The sequence below is a fragment of the Podarcis gaigeae genome (genome assembly GCF_964106915.1).
Source record: "Podarcis gaigeae genome assembly, chromosome: 12".
NCBI classification, from domain to species: Eukaryota; Metazoa; Chordata; class Lepidosauria; order Squamata; family Lacertidae; genus Podarcis; species Podarcis gaigeae.
The window spans coordinates 61,196,502-61,215,115 of NC_139688.1; the positions used below are offsets into that span (position 1 = coordinate 61,196,502).

General features: G+C 45.6%; 1 protein-coding gene across 2 annotated transcripts in view; it reads left to right on the forward strand.

Moving 5' to 3' along the window:
• CNTNAP2 (contactin associated protein 2) overlaps window positions 1-18,614 on the forward strand; it is a 1,058,844-nt gene that overhangs the window by 980,963 nt on the left and 59,267 nt on the right. For both annotated transcript variants that reach the window (XM_083706252.1, XM_083706253.1), the window contains 3 exons: window positions 7,388-7,558; window positions 15,733-15,951; window positions 17,765-18,001. In XM_083706252.1, the coding sequence (XP_083562378.1) occupies window positions 7,388-7,558; window positions 15,733-15,951; window positions 17,765-18,001 (627 nt within the window). The remainder of the gene's footprint in view (window positions 1-7,387; window positions 7,559-15,732; window positions 15,952-17,764; window positions 18,002-18,614) is intronic.

The window sequence follows — 18,614 nt, forward strand, 5'->3', positions numbered from 1 at the left end:
GGTCGGGGCGGGAAAGGTAAGGGACCAATTGCTTGATGCAGCGAAGGTGGAAAAATGTCGCCTTGGCTGTTGCTGTAACTTGCGCCTCCATGGAAAGGGAGGCATCAAGGATTACACCCAAACTCTTAACAGAAGGCAATGGCACTAATTGGGCCCCCGCAAGAGAAGGGAGTTGGTCCCTCATCCCCATGCCATCCCAACTCAGCCATAGGACCCCTGTCTTCGAAGGATTTAGTTTCAGTGGCGTAGCGTGGGGGGTGCAGGGGGGCCGGCCGCACCGGGCGCAACATCTGGGGGTTAGGGAAATCCACGGGTTAGGGGGCGCAAATTACTTGCCTTGCCCCGGGTGCTGATAACCCACGCTACGCCACTGATCGGCTCCCATGAAATCATCCAGCCACAGCTTCCAAGCATCTGGTCAGTGTGTTCGGGGCCAAGTCGGTGTGGCCATCCATCAGCAGATAGAGCTGAGTGTCATCAGCATATTGGTGACAGCCCAGCCCAAAGCTCTGGATAATCTGGGCAAGGGGGCTCAAAAAGATGTTAAAAAGCATCGGGAAGAGAATTGCGCCCTGCGGCACTCCACACACCAAGGAGTGGCACGACGACATTTCCCTCCCTAGTGCCACCCTCTGTCCCCGACCAGAGATAAAAGAGCACAGCCAGTTACGGGCTGTGGTCCAGCCACGTCTGCGAGGCGGTGGTCCAGAAGATCATGATCGACCATGTCAAAGGCTGCTTACAAATCTAAAAGGATCAGCAGTCCTGACCCGCCTCGATCCAGCTGTATACGGAGATCATCTGTTAGGGCAACCAGAGCCGTCTCCGTCCCAAAACCAGGACAGAAACTGGACTGAAATGGATCTAATGCCGATGTTTCCTCCAGAAACATACCAAGCTGTTCAGCAACCACTTTCTCAATTACCTTACCCAGGTATGGAAGATTTGAAACTGGGCGGTAATTGGATAGGTCTAAGGGATCTAATGAAGTTTTCTTTAAGAGTGGACACACCACTGCTTCCTTCAGTTCCCCTGAGAATGTCCCCGTGTCAAGGGACAAATTGATAATTTCAACCAGGGGGGGTCCGCGCAACATCTGGACACTCCCTAATCAGCCAAGACGGACACGGATCAAGGAGGCAGGTGGTGGGCCTACCAACTTGGAGGAATCTATCCACATCAGTAGGGAGTATCCGATTGAAATGGTCCAACACTGGACCTGAAGTCAGTCGAGGGGTCTCCAGTTCAGTCACTGTATCTAAATTGGCAGGGAGGTCACGGCGGAGCAACAGGACTTTCTCCGCAAAAAAGCTCGCGAATGCCTCACAGCTGTGGGTCGAATTTGTGCTTATATTTGGTTGTCCTCCTAAGGACGTTATTGACCTAATTATTCTAAGAAAGTTGTGCCGGGCAAGAGCTAGTGGATGCAATGGAAGCTGCAAAGTAAGATTTCTTAGCAGCTTTCATAGCCATCTCATAGGCAGTGGCGTAGCGTGGGTTGTCAGCACCCGGGGCAAGGCAAGTAATTTGCACCCCCTAACCCGTGGATTTGCGCCCCCTATCTCATGGATTTGCGCCCCCTAACCCTAACCCCCAGATGTTGCGCCCGGTGCGGCCGCCCCCCCCCCCGCACCCCCCACGCTACGCCACTGCTCATAGGCTTTCATAAGCGTCCTATAAGATGTTCTTGAGGCTCCGTCACGAGTCCGTCGCCATAGTCGCTCTGAGATCCCGCTTCATTTTCCAGAGCTCCTCAGTAAACCAAGGTGCCCAGTTTCGACTGGGTCGCAGAGGGCGCTTAGGCGTGATCTCATCAATAGCTGCCAAGAGCCAGTTATTCCAGTCCTCAACAAGGTCATCTAATGAGTCGGCAGGAGGAGCAGGGTTCTGCAAGGCTTGTCGGAATCTATCAGGATCCATCAGTTTTCGCGGACGAGCCCAAATAGGTTCGCCACCTGAGCCGGGGAGGAGCGGGAAGTCAATCTTGGCTTTCAGAGCATAGTGATCAGACCATGGCACTTCCACAGCGGGGAGCATGATCACATCTATGCCAGCCCCAAAGATCAGATCCAGCGTGTGGCCTGCTTGATGAGTGGGGCCCAAAACAAACTGGGAGAGCCCTAGTGTTGCCATGGAAGTCACTAGGTCCAGAGCCTGTGAGGAGGGAGCGGCATCGGCATGGACGTTGAAGTCTCCCAAAACCAGTAGGTTTGGGAACTCCAAGCCCAGCCCGCCACCACCTCCAGCAGGTCTGACAGGGTGGCTGCAGGTGTGCTGGGTGGTCGGTACACCAGCCAGACAGCCAAGCTCTCCTTGGTGCCCCACACGAGACCAACACATTCAATGCCAGAGATCGCCGGTGATGGCAGAGCTCTGAAAGAGCAATCCTCCCGGAATAACAACGCTACTCCTCCCCCCCGACCCACAGTCCGCGATTGATGGAGGACAGAGAAACCTGGGGGTGTTATCTCATGTAGGGAGACTACTTCGCCTTCCCGTACCCAGGTCTCCGTCACGCAAGCCAGGTCAATCCCCTGTGAGACAAAAAAGTCATGCATGGTGGCGGTTTTGTTGCTATGGACCTGGCATTGCACAGCACCAATGACGGAGGTGTGTAATCCTTGCTCTCCCTACCCTCATCCCTTGGGATGGGGCGTAGATTGGAAGGGGTTCGAGGATCACTGCATCTCGAAACCCTTCGCCGATAGAGATATCTAGCCCCACCGCCATTCCTCTCTAGCCCTTCAATTGTGGAAATCCCAGATCCCATACTAGCCTCCCCAATAGATGGGTAACATCCCCTCAATAACAAGTCATCCTTGGGCCAGGACTCATGGGTCAAAGTGGTATGGGAAAGAGGTGGAGGTCTGATAGGGTAAGTATCCCTAGAAGATAAAACCCAACCAACCGCACCCCAAGCGGGGGGGACAGTCCCATGGTGTTTCATTAACTGTCAATCCCCCTCTCCCTCCTGGGTTAATTGGAGGATTGTTGGTTCTATCTGTGGCTGTGGAAGTATTAATGAGGTATGTGTTATAAAATGTGGATCACTGGCCAACAAAGAGCCAGATTCGAATTCGGAAGATCTGTCCATCCTGTCTCGCCAGGAGTACAGTAGAGAAGGCTGATCATTCTGATAAGTTTTTGGAACATTAGGCAAAGGTCCAGATGTAGATTTGGTGTTGGATATCTCCAGATTGTCAGCAACATAGAGTTCTTTAGGTGTTGTTGCCATAGAAATGTCGGAGGCGCCAAATTCCTCATCTAATTTGGTGTCGTTTGAAAAGGGAACAGGGAGTAGCACTGATGTCTTTCTATGGGATAATGAGCTGTTGGACGTCTTCAAATATTGTGCTCTAGGCTCTACTGTCCTTATATTTTGGGTAGAAATCTCAGTCTTTATATTCATTAGCCTCTTCTTCAGGTCTTGTAATTCTAGGCTTACAAAGTTCTTTTCTTCCTTCGGGCAATTAGTGTTTCTAGTGTTGAGCTTGGTTTCCCTTATCTGCATTAGCTTTGACTCTATGCAAGGGACCAATTGCCTCCTAGTTTCGTCCTTAAATACTCTCACTGGGTGGAGAGAATGGAACCACCATAGGGTATCCTTTATCTCCATGAGTCGAGATGGGAGGGCTGATGACCTAAAGGTCATAAATAAGCGCATGGTGTTTCTCAAGGTAGGCAGGAAGTGGAAATTTTCTAGATCTACATTTCAGTAATGGTAATTCAGGAGCTAAGACAAGGACATAGTAATTTGTCTGCGGTTCATCCACCTATGAGTATATCGGTGAATCTCAGGCATTATCTGGTTCGTTTGCAAGACTTGACAGGACCTCACTTCATCCATAGTTTGAGTTGGTGAGTTGTTAACAGAGTCATTTCTTATCATCCTTTTAAGCCCTTGGGCATATAAAGGGGAGGAACTAGTATCCAATTGTTTCTCAATGTTAACTATTCTAGTGAGGATTTCTTCCAGTCTTTGGAGAACCAGAACCATAGTTTCTGCAGACAACATGCAAATCTCTTGGTAGGGGTGCGTATCCGGAATCGGTTGAAAGCAGGCTCCTCTGATATCTTGTTCTAGAGGCCTGGGTGGGTCAGTGTTAGGAGTGGGAGGAATCCCTCCTGCTCCTGCTCTTGCCCTCTTGGACGGATTAGCTTTGTCTGGGAGGAGGGGGGTCGGGTCATTGACATCCTCCTTAAGGGGGGGGGGTGAGGTTCCCCCAACGTTGTTACGCACTGTTTGTTCTATTTGCTCCGTTTTCTCGGTTTCCTCAACCCGCTCTGTTTCTGAGCCAGGGCAGATGGCGTTGGCTCTCTGCCGATTCTTTGTTTTAGAGGAATTGTGAGTCTCAATAATGGTCTTCTGTCTCTTTGCGCCTCATTTTCTCCTTCCGGCAGGCATTCTCAATAAGGAGTGACAGTTGGAGGAGTGTCACTCCAATGAGGAGTGACAGTTGGAGAACTAGGCCTCAAACCTTCCGGCCTAAAAGAGCAGGTTTTAGCAGGGAAAGCCACACCTCTCCTTGAACACACTCAGAGGTGGATATTTAAAGCACAGCCTGGAAAGAACAGGGCAAAATTTAAGTGTGGATAAGCCCTTAGATTTAAAAAGAAGATGTTCCTGCCTCTCTCATGGCATTCAACCCTTCTGGACTTACAGGGAACCAGGCAGAGGGCCTTCTCAGTGGTGGCGCCTGCCCTGTGGAACGCCCTCCCACCAGATGTCAAGGAAATAAACAACTATCTGACTTTTTGAAGACATCTGAAGGCAGCCCTGTTTAGGGAAGTTTTTAATGTTTGATGTTTTATTGTATTTTTAATATTTTACTGGAAGCTGCCCAGAGTGGCTGGTGAAACCCAGCCAGATGGGCAGGGTATAAATAAATTATTATTGTTGTTATTATTGTTATTATTATTGTTGTTGTTGTTGTTGTTACCATTTTCAGGTGGTACGTCATACCCTCCAAAATTCCTCAGGTGGAAATAGGGACATTTTCCACTCGTCCCCAACTGACCCTCCTTGAACCCACATTTTCACCACCCCTATACCAATGGGACACAGCACACACGCCTTCCTCTGTCCTGAGAAAAGCCCTTAATCTCAGTTTTATTTTATTCTTTTTTAGATTTACACACACACACACACAATAAATAAATTAGATGTGTGAGATTAGATGTGGATGCACAGTATTCTTCTTAAGAAATCAAGACTCCTTGCTCTCTGCTCCGCTCCCCCTTTCTTCCCGCCCAGGGTGGCCCTGCCCTCCACCTGCCCCTCATGCGAAGGTGGGCAGCGGCGGCAGCCTCTCCTCTTCCTCCTTGCCTGCTCTTCTGCAAGGGAGGAGGCCAGTGGTTGCAGCCATGGAGCGGCCACAGAGAGGCAGTGGCGTAGCGTGGGTTGTCAGCACCCGGGGCAAGGCAAGTAATTTGCGCCCCCTAACCCCTGGATTTGCGGCCCCTAACCCCCAGATGTTGCGGCCGGCCCCCCCTGCACCCCCCATGCTATGCCACTGCAGAGAGGCTCCCCGGCAGCCGGTGCTGCCCAGGACAAGTGGCAAGTCCTCCTCCTCCCAGAGTTTGGCAGGAGTGACCCTGGTGGGAGAAAGAGGAACATCCCGGGATCAAATCAGAAACCAGGATGGCTTTTTTAATTCTGGGACTCTCCCTGGGACATAGGGACACTTGGAGGGGATGGGTACGACACGCAGATGAGTATTTTGTCCTTGGATCTTTCACAAAAGCATTATAAATTAATAACCAGGAATGCATGCTAATATTTTTGTACATCTCAAATACATGCTTTCATACACACAAACAGGTGTGCATGTGAGCCATTGTCTTCTGCCCCTCAATCATTTTCTTCAACAAGGCAATCCATTGTCTTTTTTCCTTCACTGTTACTTTTTGGTGGTCGTTTTACTCAGAGTAGACCTGTTGCTATTGATGGATCTGGTCATTAATTTCATTGGGTCTCCTCTGAGTGAAACTTAGAATACCACCTTAGATATGCCTAACAAGCATTGGGAAGAGCTGAGAATGGTATTTATTGGATGAGAAACATCAGAGACCCTAAAGTCTGAGTGCTTCCATCAGATCCCATTCACTTACGGCAGCCCTGTTCAGGGAAGTTTTTAACGTGTGATATTTTACTGTATTTTTGGTTTTTATGGAAGCCGCCCAGAGTGGCTGGGGAGGCCCAGCCAGATGGGCGGGGTATAAATAATAAATTATTATTATTATTATTATTATTACGGGAATAAAAGCTGAATTGATTTTCAACAGCAACTAGCAGGTGTCAGATTTTGCAAAGCTGTTGCAGGAAGCTTGTTTCATAAATGAGATTATGTGTATTCTTATCTGTCTCGGAATCTCAATTGCTTGCATTGTTCGCACAGCCAACAACTCCCTGACTTTTGGGTTTTAGTTACTCTAAATACATAATCACGGAAGTTTATAACTGGGCTTGCAATCAGTAGACATTTGTTGCTTGGCAGAAAGATAAAATAGCCCCTTATCTTCCATATGAAAATCCATCCTAGATTGTTCTGCGTACCATAACTCAAATCAGAGCCAGTTTGGGGAAAGTGTGCCACGTTATATGATAGCTCATTTGGCTCACGGTCTGAGATCTAATGGCAGTTTTTGGCACTTCTTGAATGGTTCATCTATCCTGTGTGATATAACTGATCACTTTTTCTGAATTGTATTAAGACCTTGGCCTCAGTTGTGTTTTGCGCCCATTCTCAGCAATATGTTAAAAAAAAAACACCACCCACCTGGTGGATTTGTAGCTTAAACTTAAAATCTTAAATTGCATAAAGCCCCTGGGATTGTTAACTATTTTTAAAGAAGGGCAATCTGATCTTTGTTATAAAGAAATAATTGGAAAGGACTGGAGCATCTGTGTGTCGCAAGCAGAATGTATGGTCTGTTGCTGTATCAGAAAAATTAACAAAGAGATTAACTACTTTGACTGGAACAAATGATGTAGGTGATTTTGTTGAAATATGGCATCCTTTTACAAAATACTTTACTGATAACCCTGAAGAATGGCAACTACTGAAACCACAGATTGGACTTTTGCAAACAACTAGATCGATAAATCCTGGACGGGAGAAGCGAGTAAGCTGGGATTTTGTTTTTGTATATTTTTATCTTTTTTGTAATTGTTATACCTTGAAAATCAATAAAACCATATTTTTTTAAAAAAAATGTAGGTTTCTAAAGAAACATAGGCACATGAAGAGTACTGTAGTCTATTTGGAATTTAAAACCCATCCCTTCTCAGCTCCATTTTTTATTTCTTCTGACTAGAAGTAACTCATAGCTCAAAAAGAACGCTGGGACACCAATGCCTGTTTCCTTGTTTCTTATGTCTCTACAGAGAATTATTGGAATGCAGCCTCATTCATTACTCCATCTTCATATCTCCACTTCTCCACCTTCCAAGGGGAAACTAGTGCTGACATTTCTTTCTACTTCAAAACATCAGCAGCTGATGGAGTGTTTCTTGAGAATCTGGGGAATACAGACTTCATCAAACTTGAGCTGAAATGTGAGTATTTTCACAGCGTTAATGGGATGTTAGGCAAAGGTAAGGCATTGGGCATCTAGCATCTTCTGTAAAACTAGCCTGTCAATTCTACTTCTTTTCATAGTAGATGCATTGAAATTAATGGTCCCATGTTAGTCACTTCAATAAACTTCAGTGAAGGTCCTCTGAACAGGGCTAGCAATGAACTCAACCCAATGTTGCAGAAGAGAAAGTGACTGAGTGTCCCTCATCTGCTCCGAAATGAGTTTTGTCTTAAATTTAATGGCTACAGTCCAACATGGAATGTTATGTGCTTAAACTTGAGTGCAGCTAATGAATCTTAACAGATTCCTTCACTTTTTAAATTACATTTATATCCCATCAAGGTGCTTGAGATATATGTTTCCCTTTCCTTCTTTAATCCACACAACAACCTATGAGGTAGGTTCAACCCATGAGAGGTGCCCTTGGGCCAATAACTGTACACTTCATGACTTAGTGGAAGGTTGAACCTGGGTCCAACATCTCAGTTCCTGCTTGACACCCCAGTGTTTTAGGGCAAACTAAATTTCAGAATTAGCAAGCAAGCCTGATGTGGGTTGGGGAGGCCTCCTTTGTTTGGGTGGGTTGCAGCCTAAGTTAGGGTTCCCCCCCCCCATTTTTAGTCAGTTTCCTACTTGCCTCTACATGCCTCTGTAACTGTTGTCATAACATAATGTCAGTGGCTAGAACACCACTGGTATTTCTCTCAAACTCCTGCTAAAGGGGGGTGGGGGTGATATCTGTAAACTGTCTGGAGACTATGATAATCCTCATATTAATCCCTGCTAGTCCAAGCAACCAATCTCAGGGTCTAGTAGTAACTGGGAACATAGTCACATAACAACACAACACAACTCCATTGCACTCAATCCTCAATGCAGCTTTCCTTCATTACTTTTGCTCATATTTCTAGGAGAGCACTATGTTGCTAAACCTGCAATGGGGAGCGTTTGCTTTCTGAATATGGTTTAGGGCAGGGGTGGCCAACTCCCAAGAGACTGTGATCTACTCACAAAAGTAAAAATTGGCAGTGATCTACCCGCTACAGATCACTGGGGAAACAAACAGCCTCACTGAGTAAACTCCGTCTTCTGCTCTGCAGATTGTGCAACAATGGGGGGCGGGGCGAGGGGCCGCATTCTATTTTACCAACGCTAAGGAAAGGGACACAGTGATCGACTGCAATCTACCAACACCTACCAGGGATCTACCAGTAGATCGCGATGTGGAAGGCATTGAGGCATCGCTCCTGACTGCTGGAAGTTGCCCACGACTCACTTCCATAAAGCAGCATGCTCAACATGCAAGGCTGGTAGACCTTCATCTTGGTATTGAACATCACATTCTCCAGATCCTTTTGGAGAAGCAAGCCATTGCCGTAGCTGCCTGGTCAAAACACTTGTCCAGCTCAGCACTGATAGAGAGGTTGCTGGTTATGGTGGTTCCCAGGGAGACAAACCACCACAAGTGTGTGGTCACCGTTGCTGATGCATGGAGGGCTCACAACGTTTTGACTCAAGACGTTGGTCATCATCATGCTGGTGGTGAGGCCAAACCTCCTGCAGGCTTGGCTAAAACGGTTGATGAGTCTCTGTAGAGCTTCCTTGGAGTGTGCAGTCACGGCTGTGTCATCTGCAAATGACATCTGTCTGAGAAGTCTTGGCGTGGAGACGTGTCAAGTTGAACAGACCCCTGTTGCTCCTTGTATGGATGTCCATACCATCTTCAGTCGAGCTGGAGGCATATGAGAGCAACAGGGAAAAGAATGTGTCAAAGAGGGTTGGGGCAAGAACACAGCCCTGTTTCACACCATTTTTGATAGGGAAGGCGTCTGAGAATGAGCTGTCCTATTGGAAGGTGCCCAAGACTTCTGTTGACAGAGAGATCAAGTGACCTGCATGCATATACAAACCAGCTCCAGGAGTCATGAGTATGTTGCTTCACATGGTGAGTGGATTACTTCTGCTTGGAAGTGTGATTGAAGATGAAGAAGTTGTGCCCACTGATGAGCTCTAGAGCGGCATCTCCCAGATTAAGAAAAGTTTTCTTGGCAGAAGTCAAAGGGATAAACTTGCAGTTTCAGACAAAGAGTTTCCTTCCTGATGAGGCTCTTTCATTTTGTGTATATATTATAAGGTTCATGTATGTGGACAGGCAGAACACGTTAATATAGTAGAGCAAAATTTGGTGGAATTTCAGTTTTGGGGATTTATTTTACAGATGATGCCCTCTGTGAAAATATATCTATGAAAATAAGTTGCTTGGGTAGTAGGAACGAAGTTGTGGGCCCGCCTCCCGAACTGATCCCTGGCAGGAAATCTTAATAAAGATCTATGTAATGCCCCAACAATGCTCCTTAACTGTGAAGCCCTTTCAGCTAAGATGGTGTTGATTTTATTTTGTAGCCCTTCCTTTTTTTTTTTTTAGTAAATAATATTTATTACTTTTAAAGCTTACAAAAAAGGAAAAGAAGAAAGAAAAGACAAAAGAGAAAAACAAGAAAAAAGAAAAACAATACAATACAATATATAAACAATACAAAAAGCACATTAAACTAAACACATTAAACTAAACAAAACCCTAACCCTAACCCTAAACAAAACAAAACAAAAACAATTTAAAAACATACATCACACCTTTTCCATACTCTATCTTTCATTCCCTTGTTTCCTCGACCTCCTCTCACCTCCCTTTTTGTATTCCACTTCTATTAATTGTTTCAGCAAATCCTTTCAACCTTTCTCTATTTTCTGTCATATTATAAATATCTTAACATATTTTTAACCTTATTTTCCATTAAAACTAAAATATATATGCTTAACCCCTTATAACATTTCTACTAAGGCCATAAAATTTCATTCCAACATTTTTCTATCACTCATTAATTTTACAGTATTTCTATAAATAAACTTTAAATTTTCCAATCTTCTTCCACCCTCTCTTCTCCCTGGTCTCGGATTCTGCCAGTCCTTTCTGTCAATTCCATATAGTCCATCAACCTGGAGATCTTATGTTCGAGGCTCTTAACTCTTTTCCAAGTCCCTTCTGCAGGTCTTCTTCATATTCTTTAATGCTAAAGAGCAGATCTCGGGGAAACTCCAACCTAACAATGCTTTTATTCCTTCTCGACAGTTAAAATTAAGATCCATAAAGTGTTTCAGGACATGTTTCAAGATTCCTCCAAATCCAAAGGCCCCCAGACCTTCAATTTCCTCCTGACCCAAGTCCATGTCCCAAAAGTCCATTAATCCCTGCATAGAGGGATCTTTCCAACTTTCCTTCTCCAGTCCAAGCCGGGCTCCAATCCTCAAAATCTGACTTTTTCTAGATTCAATCATAAAAGGCCTCAACTTATAATCCTCAATTTGCTTCTGTAAGGCTAAGGATCCCACTTGTATTACTTTAGGTTTGACAACAACAGCTTTCTCCTTCTCCACAATTTGTCCTGCCAAAGTAGATTCCTGTACCAAGTCCTGAATAATTTCTGTGTTGGTGCTCACTTTTTGTCTCAAATTAATCGCTTTTTGTCCCAAGTTGTCAATTTTAGTAGTCATATCATCCGTCTTCTTGTGAAGCTGTTCAAGCGAATAGCTTATCCTACATAATGCAGTCACTATGGCTTCTCCTGTCAACATTTTTAAATGGTCCAAGGTCAATCCCTGGTTCTCACAATTTCTTATCTTGCAGCTGGAGATTCCCCAGTTCTACTCCTGTAACAGTTTCAAAAGCTCCCTCTAGAGGGAAACAATCTCCACTTGTATCAATCCTTTCAAGCACAACTCAAGCAATAAAGATAGTTTCAATTTTCAGTTACTTTTCCTCCTTTTTAAATGCAGAAGAGGACAATGGAAACAGTATATTTCTCTTATTTGGCTAGCTGTCAAATACGTTCTGTTCACAGTCAATGAACTCTCCCAAAATGTCACTCTTTCTGGCAGCCCGTTTCCAGGTTCAGAGCAGTGGTAATTTGATTTTTTACTCTCTCCTGCAGGCTCGCTAGGTCCAAAATTTCCCCCTTCTTCTCCTGCTTCCAAGGGGGGTTTGATAATTTTAACCGCTGGAAATTTAATCCTTTGCCAAAGGCTTTTCGAGACTTTAGGGTGTCTGCCTTCGCCATGGCGGTCAGACCCTGATTTCCACGGAGCAAGTTCCTCCCGATCGGAGGAGCTCCGCCATTGCCAGTGGCGCCAACCCAGAAGTCCTCTATTTTGTAGCCCTTCCAGGCATCTGCTTGTGTGGCAAAGTACAATTTCGAGAACCTAAACCTGTGGCCCTCTAGGTGTGGTTGGACTGCAACTCTTCTCATCCCTGACCAGTGACCATGCTTGCTGGGGCTGATGGGAGTTGGAGTTCTCAAGGGCCACATGCTCCCCAGTCCCCACCACCCTCATTCCCTGCTTGGAGAATACTGTGGTTCATGAGAGCTCAGAGAATACATCCCTGGCTAACATTCCCTATAGAGATGAATGTGAATGGAATGCCTCTTTCGAGGTAAGATCTAAGTTGTGTAGCTTTCCCAACTGACTTTCCAATTTTTTTATTGCCTAATCCAGCAGCTGATCATTTAGTTGGTAGATGCAATAAATATTTCTTTGTGTAAACACACTTTCTTGAATATCAGTATGAATACACACACACACAAAAACAACAACTACTTTTTATAGTTTCATGGAAAGGTTAAACAGAGGTTGTGTTAGTTCAGAGCAAATAACATTCATAAAACTTTCCAGAGGCAATAAAGAGTTTGGTCCAAGAGAAAAATCAATAGTAAAGAGTTGATAACACCACTGGTATTTATAAAAATAAGTTTACAGTTCTCTGCCTTGGAGAATAATAACATGAGAAGCAATATATCCCACACAATGGAGATTCATGTTTTATATGATCAGATTTGATAGGCCTCTGGAAAGCATTTGATAAAGCCTCTAGAATATTGTAATAATGCACACATGTTTTTCTGTGGACAGCCTTTTCTCTTGAGCATCATTCTTGAGTCCCTTGCTGCATATTCATATCCTGTTTGTAAGAATCCAACATATACATTAGATATTAAAGATATGAAGAAAATATGATTGCTCACTCTCTGGAGCCAACAGGAGAGTAGAACAGGGCCTGACTAAATGTGAGCCCCACCTGTGGAACTGGACAGGATATTTTATGTGAAATAGAAAAGCAAGTTTTATTTGATCTTTGCAGCCACTGAACAGTGGGAATCCAACACAGCCTGGTTGCTGAGGCTGCAGACCTATAAATGGGAGAAAGCTCTATTCTGAAGAGACATGGGTGGGATTGCATTGCGAAAGTGTTGAATGCTCAGTCCTCATGGCTTCTTAGGCCATATTTTGACAAGCTGGCTTTTGCAGTGCGCACAATGTGGCTGCTGCAGCTGCTCTGCTATGGAGCTCTTCACAGGGAATGAAGCAGTTAATAACATGGGAAGGAAAGGGCATCCGACATGAACTTGAAATCAGTACTTAGAATAAGGCGTTAATTTTTAGTTGTTGGTTTTTGTCTCTTTTGATTTCCAAATCCCCACTGCTCTCCTGTTTTCAGTTATTTTCTCTACTGCCCATTTTGGCATCATCAGCAGCTGATCGGGGTGCCTTTTCTCCCACAACATGCCTATATAAGCTGAGTCTAAAAGGAGAAATCGGAAGCTCCCAACCTTTCTTTTCTTTTTACAATATTTCATGCAGGGGGGGACAGAGGGGGCATCTCTCCCTGCTCGCTCACTCACCAACCAACCCCCTCCACAGCTCACTCAGAGAGAGATTGCATAGCTAGAGGAGCTATGCAATGATGAGAAAAAAGTTCTCATCTGTGCCAATGGGGGCCTCTTTTCTGAGGCTCCTAGCCTTGCAATTGAGGTGAGGGAGTAAAGAAATCAGCACCCTTCCTGTCTGCTGCCTACCCTGCCAGTAAGATGTGCACTTCCCCATACCTTTAATTGCTGAATAACTAATTAAAGATACATGGTTTGGTTTACTGTGATCCACTCTACTTGGGGCTGCCTTTCAAAAGTGCTCAGAAACTTCAACTTGTGCTTTTTTAAAAGCTTGCCTGTGCCCGGGAAATCCCAGGTGTATGGCACCCCTAGGCTCCAAGAGCTTCAGCCAGATTGCTGACGGGGCTAGTTATAGGGAGCAGGTGACTCTTTTGTTAGAAGAAGCTTTGCGTGGCTGATTGCAGCCTCTGGGAGCTTCGAAACAGGGCTGGTGGCTTTGCTGGAGGAGAAGGCACAGCAACATGAGGCCTGCCTATCCATGTTTCAAGCCACTGGGGGAAATGAGGGGGGTTTTGCTAGAGCAGAGTGGTCTATCCTGGGACAGAGATGTGGGAGGAGCTTCTAGAGAGAAGGAATATCACCCATTGCAGGAGACAAACCCCTGCAGGAATGTCACACACAGAAGCAGGACTGTCAGGAGACATGCTGTGTCACTGGAGCTGCAAAATTGATTCCATGCTCTCACTTTGGACGCCAAGGAGCCAGGACAGCAGTTGCAGACCTCAGAATACACTAAGGTGGCTGTGGAAGGTACAATGCACAGAACAATTCCTGTGTATTGATGGTAGGTGACCTTTGATAATCTTGGTTGCCCTTCTCAGCACACGTTCCAGCTTGTCAACATCCTTCTAAAACTGTGGTGCCCAGAACTGGACACAGTATTCCAAGTGTGGTCTGACTAAGACAGAATAGAGTGGGACTACGACTTCCCTTGATCTGCATCTGGGCACTATGCTTCTGTTGATGCAGCCTAGAAGAGCATTAGCCTTTTTTGCTGCTGCATCACATTGTTGGCTCATGTTAAGCTTGTGGTCCACCAAGACCCCCTAGATCCTTTTCACAGGTGTCCCTCGTCTTATATTTCTGTATCTGGTTTCCCTGCTTAAGTGCAGAACCTGACATTTTTCCCTGCTGAAATTCATTTTGTTGGTTTGGGCCCAGTTCTCCAATCCGTTAAGGTCATCTTCAATCCTGGATCCATATTCTGTGGCATTACCTACCCCTCTCAGTATGGTGTCATTTGCAAATTGAAAGAGCATCCCCTCAATTCCTTCATGCAAGTAGTTTATAAGGATGTTGAACAGCAACAGGCCCAGGACAGAACTCTGTGGCACCTCACTTATCATGTTTTCCATGAGGAACCATTAACAAGTACTCTTTGGGTTCGGTCAGTCAAGCAGCTACAAATCCACCTAGCAGTTACCTCGTTCACCCCACATTTTACCAGCTTCTTCGCAAGAATATCACGGGGGACTTTGTCAAAAGCCTTACTGAAATCTACATACACTATGTCCACAGCATCCCCCAATCCACCAAACTTGGAAGTCCATCAAAAAAAGAAATGAGGTTCATCTGGCATGACTGTTAAATCTTTTATATTTATATATAATTTTAATTCTATAAATGTTTAATTGGTTTTAATGATTCCACCTCTGTGTTCTTAGCTGTTCCAATTTTATCTGTAAATGGAAAGCCAGGGTAAAAAATAAATATGCAATGATAACAATACCTAGCTGGATGCTAATTTATGCAAACACCTAGGACTCTGCTACATTAGTCAAGAAATAGTGTTTTGTATGCGTTATAAAGACGTAACACCAGATGGCACCAGAGAGCAAAAAAATTCTAAGTGATTTTCCATCGCTTCCCCCCCCCCCCTTTTGTTTAATCTCTGATTTGTTTATAGTGTTTTTTTAATCTCTGACTTATTTATAGCGTTTTTTCCACCCCATCTTCACCTTTAAACCTATTTTGGTTTTACAGATTGCACATTGCTTCCTCGCACAAGGTTACATCTTCCTCCTTCATTACTTTGTTCTCTCTGTCTTTGAATGTAGCTTGCAGCTAGGAGACCCTTTGGCTCTCCCTCCCATCATCTCTAGCCATTGCCATGCTTGAGGCAGTTCAGCCCCCTCTGAAGGGCCCAAAGGACCCCCTTCTGATTTATAAGACCACTCCATGGTCTTTAAAAAGTGTTTTCTTTATTCTAATTGAGAATTAAATCTCTATTGCAACTTAAATATAACAGTTAATTGTAAAGTATAGTTTCCATGTTGGTTTCAATAGCATTCATGTAAAACAGAATTTCTTTCTTCCCCCCGCCCCCCCCCCAACCTCAAACCAAACACCATTATCGTTTTCTCATCAGCTGCAACAGATGTCTCCTTTTCGTTTGATGTTGGAAATGGCCCTGTGGAGATCCATGTGAGGTCGCCTAGTCCACTCAATGATGACCAGTGGCATTGGGTCACTGCGGAGCGGAATGTCAAGGAGGCCAGCCTGCAGGTGGACCAGCTCCCCAAAGAGACTCGGAAGGCCCCCACGGAAGGACACACCCGCCTGGAGCTCTACAGCCAGCTCTATGTTGGTAAGTGGGTGCTCTGGGCGGCTGAGCTACCAAAGGACTGTTTAGATTAATTTGCTTTTTTTGGTAATCTACTATGAAAAGTCTTAATAACATCTTACGGTTTTTGTTTTTTTTAAAAAAAAGCCAAAGACCAGAATGACATTGTTTTCCACCACATGCATTGGGGCCTTGATGTTGTGAGATAGCCCAATGGTTGCCACAGAGGTCAGACGCTTGGCCTGAATGCTGGGAAGGGGCTCTCCAGCATCATCTCCAAGACCACCTCCATCAGCTCACTGAGTGGCGGGATGGGCTGAACATCAGCAGCATTTAGTTCTGTCTCTCAGCTTCAACTCTGGAAATAAACCTTCAAATCCAGTCCCAGATTGGACTGTGGTCCTGATGAGAGAGATTGCATTTTTATGGGCAATGGCAACGCACGCACGCACGCACGCACACACACACACACACACACCCTCCGGTCTGCGCTGGTGCTGCATCCAGAACTCTGGGGTGCCAAGAATGAAGGGGGTCGCCTGGTAAATGGGTGCACTGAATGGACGAAGAGGCTGGGGGGGCGCAGTGGCAGTTGTTTAAAGGAAGCAGGAAAATAAGGAAGGGCTGGTTAAGGTATTAGTTGGTAATATTGGTAAATGAGTGTTTTAAATTTATCTTTAATTGATTTATTGAGCCAAATTGATTTACTTGGCCTAATTTCCAGATGTTCAAAGATGATGCATGCTTTGTTCCCACTTAACAAAAGAAAGGCTCTTAGGGCCTCGAGGTCTATCTTGGCCTGCAAAACTGTGAAGCTGGGACATTTTGAAAGTCAATGGGGAAACCGAACTCCCTGTTTCCTCATATTAGAGTTGTATCTTGGATTTGCATCTTCTTTTATTGTCTGAAAATTGTTTCTTTTTTACATTTTATCCATTTTGTTCAATAAAGGTTTGAAGGTTTAATATTACCAAAACACTTTAATAACCGTTGACAGTACCAGCCTGAGCTCAGGACTACAGTGGTACCTCAGGTTACATACGCTTCGGGTTCCATACACTTCAGGTTACAGACTCCGCTAACCCAGAAATAGTGCTTCAGGTTAAGAACTTTGCTTCAGGATGAGAACAGAAATCGTGCTCCGGCGGCGTGGCAGCAGCAGGAGGCCCCATAGCTAAAGGGGTGGTTCAGGTTAAGAACAGATTCAGGTTAAGTACAGACCTCCGGAACGAATTAAGTACTTAACCTGAGGTACCACTGTATTTGGATTACTAGTAGCCATATAACTGGGGGTAAAAAAACAGTGCCACTCCTATCACAGGAAGCTTGAAATTGGTTTGGCTAAGTCTCTGTTAGGGCTGGACTCTAAATTCATTTGCACAAGAATGGCACTTATCTTAATTGCATGTCTCCTACCTTCAGAATGATTAGCAGTAAAGAGCAATTGGTCGTAATGTTGACTGGTTCAGGAGATAGTTGTGACTCATTCTGGGCATCCACTTGCTTAGGAAGCTGTCAGGGCTGGGAGTCAATGTGCCTTCCCATGCTTACAACCAGTTTCACAGAAGGGCTCCTTGGGAATGAATGTAAGGGGGCCAGACCTGGTTCCTCTTACCCCCAACCCCACTCCCCCAACCCAGTTTCCAGGCAAGGCCTTCTGGTAGAGTCGCCAGTCCCTCCACACACCTCTCTCCTCAGGTCTGCCCATGGAGGGGGGGAACCTGTGGAAACAATCCCTGGCTCTTCTCTTTTTGACCCTCCAGTGCAATATGTGAAAGCGGTTATTTGCCATCTAGAAGGAGCATCTTTCGACTGAGCATTTTCCATTCTTGCCCAGGTGCCGCAGGAGGACAGAAGGGGTTTCTGGGCTGCATTCGCTCTTTAAGAATGAACGGTTTGACTCTGGATTTAGAAGAGAGAGCCAAAGTCACCCCTGGTGTGAAACCTGGGTGCTCAGGTCATTGCACCAGCTTTGGGATGTACTGCAAGAATGGTGGCAAATGTGTTGAAAAATACCATGGCTACTCCTGCGATTGCTCTGGGACAGCATACGACGGTCCATACTGCAAAAAAGGTAACATTTTACATAGGATCATGGCACCATTTCCTAGTGTAGCACATGGACATTGTGGATCATAGTTTGTTAGACAAAAAATACCTCCCCATCACAGACTGGAGCCAGCTGAATGTGTACAAGCCGGAAGGGGCGTAGAGCAGGTTTCTCCAGATGTCTGGATTCATACATATGTGCCAACTTACAGGGCAGATGGGGGGGGGTGTCCCGCGTGTGTGTGATGTCACACACACATGCTAAGCATCCCGAGAGCTGGCTTCTCCTCCCATCTGCAGCTCCTGTCAATCTTGCGCCCAGCAGCCGGCCATGAAAGCCGTGACTCTGCGCTTGGCCCCCTGAATATTGAGCCAATTAATGATGCAGGGGCCCCCGAGAGCTCAGCCCCCCTCCAGTGGTGCCCCTGGATTCATCTATACGTTCCAGCAGTGCTAGGGGAATCAAGAACTTGCGGAGGGATGTGGGGGCATCAAGTGAGCAGCAGAGGAGGCGGGAGAGAGGGCGGAGGAGGCGGGAGTGGGAGGCAGAGGCGGGCAGGATGCTGCTCTCGGGGCGCTGTGAGAATGCACCTTCAGTTGTTGGACTATTGATGTGTCTTGCTCTAAGGGATGGTAAA